The 8,235-nt window shown below is 30.6% G+C and overlaps 1 protein-coding gene across 1 annotated transcript; it reads right to left on the bottom strand.

Annotated features, from left to right (window-relative positions):
• Positions 1 to 519: 519 nt before the first annotated feature.
• Positions 520 to 7,586, bottom strand: LOC132629207 (putative Myb family transcription factor At1g14600). Its single transcript, XM_060344922.1, has 6 exons — positions 7,299 to 7,586; positions 6,684 to 6,760; positions 6,517 to 6,553; positions 5,855 to 6,002; positions 4,750 to 5,026; positions 520 to 827 (listed from the first exon to the last, which is right to left on the bottom strand). The coding sequence occupies exons 1-6, from the start codon at positions 7,429 to 7,431 to the stop codon at positions 594 to 596; spliced, it is 906 nt and encodes a 301-aa protein (XP_060200905.1). The 5' UTR covers positions 7,432 to 7,586; the 3' UTR covers positions 520 to 593.
• Between the last annotated feature and the right edge of the window lie 649 nt (positions 7,587 to 8,235).

The raw sequence follows: 8,235 nt of genomic DNA, 5'->3' as shown, positions 1-8,235 counted from the left end.
TTTGAAATCATGATTTCAAAAAATATAAATATAAAATTTGACTCATACGTTTATATTTTGTAAAAAAAGACCCATAAGTTGGTAGATATATTTACCAATCATGTTTACCAACCATTTGTATTAAATATTAATCTGCAAGTTGGTAAAATATATTTGTCAATCATGTGGGAGGATTATATTAAAGAGTAGTTACATTACTATTCATGTTAAATTTTCCTTTTTATTGAACTAAAGTTTGATCAATTAATGTTGTATCTTTTAGAAAGGTCTTTTAGTAGCGTATTAATTTTATTATGAACTATGATTTACTCATTTGGTAAGATTGTATAAGAATTAGGAAAATCTGATGGTTTTCACAACTTGTAGGGGTTTTATGTTTATAAAAAAAATCGCAACTTAAGAAATCCAAATTGCACGTCCAAACATGATTTCATCTCATGTCCAAACGGCTCTTTAATGTTCTATGTCTACTGAAGGGTTTCTCTATTAACACGGTTAGACGGATGAGGTAAGAAATAGTTAAAGAAAGTACCAACTTTTTTCTAAAGTACCCCAACAGTGAAATCTACAAAATTCACCCTACGAATTAACATTCACTTGCTACACAAGGCAATAGATAGGTCAAGATTGACACTATGCTTTTCTGAGTATGAAGAGATTGCCTCATTTATAGAAGCTGAAGTGTCAATTCTTTGAGTAGAATTATTAGGATGGTGCAATGAGAGAGACAATGCCAATCCATAACTATCTTCTTCTTCTTCTTCTCCGTTCTCTATCTTCCTTAAGCTCTCAAATTTATACTTCTCTGATGATTTCCAGTTGTCATCCTGTTGCATGGACAACTGATCAGCAACAAAACTATCCATTAAGTGTATGAAAAATGCAGATGTTAAATCAGAAATTGAAACTTAAGATCCAAGGAGCAAATCCATGCATCGCAGTGGTAAAGGTTCATTAAAAGGATTGAAGATATGAACGAGTAAACACACAAAGAAGCTAACGAGAATTAACAGCTACTACATATACATAAAAAATAATTTTAATCTGATATATATAGTATAATTTTTTGACAAAAGAGGTCTGGTCGAGCCGCTCTAGCATTCCCCCATGATGCATGGTCTTTTTTGGCTTGCTAATAATTTTGGTTGTTTTACCATCCGTTTTTTTGGAACTTACAGGCTCGACTAATTTGGATTCACGTCGTAAAAAAATCACTATGAAATTGTTAGGCGTTGTTGTTTGTGTTAGGGTAGACTACCTACATCACACCTCTTTGAAATACGGCCATTTCACAAACCCTACAAGAATGCGAGATGCTTCGTGCAAGGAATTACCCACTAAATAATTTGATTGTCTAAATATATTTTGTACTTAAAATCCTTGTTTTTTTAAAAAATTAGGAAAGAAGGCCTTTAAGACCCACCGTTCCAAATTCCAAATGAATTAACAGCCAGCAGGTGTCTCCTAAAATTTGGTCCTATATGTAGGGGCGGATCTAGGATTTGAAGGTGGCGGGTGCTATAATTTTCTTCAATGTACATCTTGTTAGGAACATGTATTTGGGTCTGGTCCATCTCTTTTTCGTTTATTCGGGTCAACTTAATAGACTTATTTATTTGCAAATATGAAAATTACGTCTCAAAAATCAAGAAACGAGCATAATTAGCATCTTAAACAAGGAATCACACTCATTAACACCCATTAACAATAGAAGTAAAATCAACATTTTCACCAAGGGACTTGCATCTCTTATGTATATTAAAAAATGAATTTGCACAAGTAAACTAACATTTTCAATAAGGGAATTACACCAATCATAATAAGAAAAATAATAGAAAAACTCTTCAATAGGTAAATACTCCTCATAAGTAAATGTAGAATTAGATAAACTATTAGTTCTCAAAAATAAATCATAAATTTCATGTTTTTTCTAAGCAGTGCTTACGAAATTTCCATCACAATTTAATTAGTAGAGTGATTTAAATTGAATTTAACAATTATAGAATAGCATAAATTTTTATAATACACTCCCTCTGTCCAATTTTATTTGTCCATTATACTAAAAATATGTGTCTACTTTTACTTATAAGTTATATAGTTTGGAAAATCAAGACATAATTTACCATTTTATACCTATTTTACCCTTATTATGAAGTACTCCAATTCATTTCTCATTTTATTTATTGTTTATTAAGAGTGTCCCAAGTCAAATATAGACAAGTAAACATGGACGGAGGGAGTAATAAACAAAAGAAATTATAAAAAAAAAATGAATTTTGATCTCAATTCAAAATTCCCATTGAGACTCAAGTTTTTTTATTTAAATACTCACAGATTTGAGATTAAGAGAAATGCTTAATTTAAGTGATTCTAAAGTTTCTATTTGTGTGTTCTCGGTAGCGGTCACAGATAAAATAATAAAAAAGAGGAAAGGCAATATAAATAATTTTCTTAAAAAAATAGAAAATTGGGAGGCCGAAAAGGGAATTACAGTACAAAGGAAGTAAAAAGTGCAAAGAAAAACGAGAGTCGCAAAATGTTTAAGATAAATGCAAACTTGTTTCTACCAGCCGCGACACCTTTGTCTAATTTACGACTGAAGATGGCAGGATCAAATATTTAACCTAATTTAAGCAAATTACAACATAAGTATATAAAAAATTTATTAATCGAGGGAGTGCTATGCCACCTCCACCCAGGGTGGATCCGCCCCCGCCTATATATACCATTAAATGGCAAAAATATCTGCATTTTGATCAGAAGGAAGGAGAAAAGTTCACGGTATCAGTAGTTTTCACTCAGTTTAATTTACTTCTTAAATGATAGGCCCCACTGTTATAAAGTCATCGCTTTTGCTATTTCCATATTCGTTGATATCCATTTGGGATTTTACAATTTTTAGAGTCGATTCCAATATTCTCTATCATAACAAGAACAGCCTAGCTCCAGATTTAACGTCAGGAATTTTCTTTACCCAAAACATGGTCAAATTAAAGCTTAGTTTTTACTATAAATAAAATATAGAAGCTTTAGGTAAAACAACTAGACTGCAGCATTAAATTCCTCTGAGAATGTTAGTTCATGTCCAAACATGACCAACACCAGTAATAAATATGATCTCGACTCTTCAACAAGAAAAGGATCTGGTCCTATCTAAATATTCTTTATTCCATTTTATATGACACTTTTTTTCTTTTAATCTCTTATAAACAATGAAACTTTTTATATAGGAACTTTTTTCATTTTATCTTTAATGACATGCATTAATTATAATCACATAATTGAAATTGTATGTTTAAGACCACAAAATCTAATAATACGTTGCTCTCAAATCTTACAAAAATGTCATTTTCTTGTTAGATCCTCAAATAATACACTCTATTTGTGCTAGTTTATGTGTCACGGTTCGGATTTTAAGAGTCAAACTTTTAAATTTTGCATGCGAATTCAGACATAAAATCACTATGTTTTTTTTAATAAATTTATATATTTGAAAATCACGTAACAATTATTATATCTCACAATAATTCACAATTGAAAATATTTAAAAAGCATACGAAAAATATCGCTTTGTTTGACTCTCAAAATTCGAACACCACCATATTTTCAAAAATTTCTGTGAAAGTATTCGTTCATGTCCAAACATGACCAACACTAGCAATAAATATGATCTCGACTCTTCAACAAGAAAAAAATCTAGTCCTATAGTAAATATTCTTTATTCCATTTTACATGACACCTTTTTCTTTAATCTCTTAAATGACACTTTTTATACCGGAAACTCTTTTCATTTTATCTTTGATGACGTGCATTCATTATAATCACTCTTTCAAATTGGGAAAATTGCACTTTATGTCTATTGGAAGAAAATATTTACGCTACGTAGCCCATATTTTGAGTTTGTTACCAGCTGGTTTAGCCCATAGTTGTGTGTAAACACCTTTATGCACTATTATACACTTTATATGAGGTTGATACATTATGTATGATGCTTTCCCCTGGTATAATGTGTATACTATTGTATATTGAGCTACGTAGCATAATAGTTTATATTGGGCTGTATATTTTTGAAAATTTCCCATTGAAATTGTATATTTAAGACCACAACATCTAATAATACGTTTGCACTCAAATTTTACAAAAATGTCATTTTCTTGTCAGATCCTCAAATAATACACTCGATTTGTCCTAATTTATGTGTCAAAGTTCGGATTTCAAGAGTCAAACATCTTAATTTTGACTGTTAATTCGGACATAAAATTATTAAGGTTTTCGAAATAAAATTACATATTTGAAAACTACATAAAAATTACTATAAGTTACAACAATTAACGAATTAAAATATTTAAAAAGCATACGAAAAATATTGCAGTCGAAGAAAATATTGTTTGACTCTCAAAATGGGAATCACCATATATATTGGGACGAAAGGAGTATAATATAACTTTTGAAGGATTCAACACACACTTGACGACATGTTTGGACAGATTTGAGCAACATAGCTAGAGAAAAAGGGAAGGCTAGCTATAAGGGGTAGTACAACAATAACAACAACAAAAAAAACAGTGTAATTCCATAGCTGAGGTTTGGAGAGAGTAGTATGTACGCAGACCTTATCTCTATCTTGTGAAAATAGGGAGATTATTTTCGATAGACCATTGGCTCAAGTAATAGTAACAGTATCAAGATAGTAAGATAAACTAAGGGAAAAGCAATCCGATAGTACTAGAAATATAAGGGATATAGTACCTTAAAATTTTCAGATTGTTGAACAGCATTGCCAAGAAGATTAGGAGTTTGAACTGCTTTTGTTTGTATATCACAAGTCTGATGCCATCTGAAAAGAACAGTGTCTCCTTCATCTTTGGTCCTCTCTTTTACCCCACTTTTGTCAATATTGACATTAATAGTCTGCATGTAATCATGATCACTACAACACGGATTATTTCCTACTGCTTCACGTTTTCTTTGGCTGCAGTAGCATTGCAGGCTCTCTGATCTACAATTACTGGTCTCCATTCGAGCTCTGAAAGGAAACATATATATTTCTATTAAACAAAATATTATATAAAGAAAACGATTTTAAGTTATACTCCGTATATGCTTGGGTCGTTTGGTTGGAAGGATATGGAATAAATCAGTATATCTCACCTTCTATACGGGATAGCTAATTCCACCATTTTAGTACACACGCTGGGATAAAATAATCTCACATTTTATTCCGGATTATTATCATGGTCCCCAACCAAACGACCCCTTAATAGTATAAGTGTTTTTAGTGTAAGACCCATTATAACATGTATATTACTCTTTCTATTACGTTACCATTTAGTTCACTACAAAAAATTAGTTGTTACTTACGTATACCTATATTATTAAGTAATTATTGTTTGTCTAAGACGTATATCTTTTGAAGTGCAAGTGCGTTGACTTAAATATCTAATGAAAATAAAGGAAATGAAATTTTTTCGAGGGTAACTTCTTCATCATTGTCTCTAGTTTTTTTTTTTTTGACAATTCATTGTCTCTAGTTTGAGTACTGAAAATTAAATCCCCATTAGTAGAAGCGCTTTACTCCCAAAGTGGGAGTTCTCAATGTGAATCAAGTCTCAAAGCGGATTATATATGTGCTAATTTGTTTGGTATGGTTTGACAACATAAGGCTTAAGAAATACTAAATGAATAGTTCTAAGATACGCGATATTAATCATGATATAATATTTGTGTTACTGTAAAACTTATGACATGAAACATGTCAGAATATTTTATGACTATAATTATTAGTTAATTGTTTTCAAATATAAAAACGTAAGTTTTTTGTAATGAATTAATGAAAATATAGTGTCAAACTTACCTTTTTGTGGGTAGAGGGTTGTACAAGAATGGAGATTCTGATCTTTCCATGGAGGGGCTACTAGATGAATGATAAGCCAAAACATTTTCTTGTTCAACACACACATCTTTTGGAGACTGTTTTCTTGATTGAGTTCCACTATTTTCTCCTGCTTGAAGGGTCAACCAAAACAAACACAAGGTTTTACTAACAAGTGAAATATTGCCTTTGAGTTTCTAAAGAAATTTTCGTCAATGAAAAAAAAAAAACTAACATAAATAGTCGTCGCCCGGAAAAAATAGCTGTAACTTTCTGAAAAAATGTCGGTAAAAGGGTAGTATTTTTATGTCATTTCCTTCACTAAAAATACCAAATATTAGAAAATTTAAAGGCATATATGGTACTCTTCATTTACTAATTGCGAAAGAAAGTTGTACTACATTAAGCAGTCCAGAGGAATGATGATAATTTCAAAAGAAATGTATATATGGGGGATCAGGAAATGCGAATAGAGGAACAATTAAGACACATTAATACACTTCCATGGCCAAGTGAGAAAACACAAAAAAACAAGTTTATTAATGATAACCAAAAACTATTCTTAATATATTTTGAATAAAAATCGTTTTTCTTTCATTTTTCTCTCTCCACTACAAACACATCTTGAGAAAGTTTCGACTTACCTTGCCAGTTGACATCACTCCTCATGCTTCTATACATCTGTTTATAACAAGAATACCAAAACCATGAGTAAGAAATTAAAGATCGCACAATAACTAGCTAAGGAGAAATTGAAGAGAATAAGGTTCATTAATTCTTGTAAGATATACTAAACACAAATAATATATACCTGAAGATGACTTTTGACATGAGATATTGTAAGCCCTCTCACATCCATCATCTGAACTACAAGCTTAGGAGTTGCTTCTACACATTACACACATCAAAATGATTAAAGAACATGAACGTGTTTTAACTGTTGGGATCGAAATATCATGACGTCATGCGAAGCTAATAAATTGCAATCATTGAATGACAATAAATTAGATAACAAGGAAAATATACTAAAAAGAGCATATTATTATGTGATTTGATCAAGTGCATGACCTACTTATTGAAAAACTAATTCCACAAAGAAAACTTTTTTTACCAAGAAAACCTTTTCAAAGTAAAACACAATTATTGTAGAATCCAGATAAGTAGAAAATTTAGGGCAAACCCTAACAATAACAAGGGAAGGAAACACTACTAGAAATTTGCTAATTTCCCACGGACCATTGATATGAGATTTTTATTTCTGTCGAAATTTAAATAATTTACAATAACAAGATTACACAGGGATAACTTTATCGTTGCTCCGAGATTCTCCTCCTGGAAATTCCGTAGAAAATACGCATATTTCTAGTAGTGGTGAATTTTATTTTATTAAAAAAAGGTAAATGACTAGAAGAAAAGAAGAGCTTACTGTGTTGGCCTCCAAGTTTTTGAATAGCAAGAAGAAAACATTGATGAAGATAAGGAGTCCATTTCAAACGAGGAACTTTTGATCTTGTATATTGCCTCACTCCTCCATTCTTAATCGTTTCACAGTTTCCCATTTACTAAATTCTCCTAATTCGAATTCTAATTTCTACTTCTCCTATATATAAGACTCCTCTGTATATGATCCGTACGTACAGTTAATTTTCACCTGAAGAAAGAAAAACCTATTCTATATAATACTCCCTCTGTCCATTTTTACTTGTCATGTATTGACTTAGCACACCCCTTAAAGAGCCATAAATAGACTGACAATTTTACTATATCACCCTTAATTATTACTAAATCGTCTAATGGTTGAAATCAATCAAACATACTTTAAAACCACTAACAATTCTTTGAAGTTCCAACTCAATAATTAATAATAAGAGTAAAATAGATATGAAATGATAAATTATCTCTTGATTTTACAAACTGAACAAGTAAAATTAGAAATATATTTTTAATATACAGAACAAGTAAAAATAAACGGAGAGAGTGTTAGTATGTTCTTTCCTTATACAAACTTCACGAGGAGAAACTGTAACCGGCTTTTATTTGCTTTTGACTTTGTAAAGAGCTGCTTTTTGTTACTCTCTCCTATTCGTTTTATGTGACGATATTTGATAACATATAAATTTTTAAGAAAAACAATTAAATTTTATGGTGTAAATTCTTGTCAATAGAAATTCTTAAAGTTGAATTTACTCCATTTGTTCCAATTTTATGTGTCTTAGTTTACTAATTATAGAGTTTAAGAAGGTAACAAATATATTTGAATCTTCTGATTTTAAGTTAAAAATGTGTATCATGCACCAAAATGCTCTTCAAATCTTATGTGTGATGTTGGAATAAGAAAATTACTAAATATAAATAAAGATGTT

The sequence above is a fragment of the Lycium barbarum genome, chromosome 2 (assembly GCF_019175385.1).
Source record: "Lycium barbarum isolate Lr01 chromosome 2, ASM1917538v2, whole genome shotgun sequence".
Classification (NCBI taxonomy): Eukaryota; Viridiplantae; Streptophyta; class Magnoliopsida; order Solanales; family Solanaceae; genus Lycium; species Lycium barbarum.
This window is presented reverse-complemented; position numbering and strand designations above follow the sequence as displayed.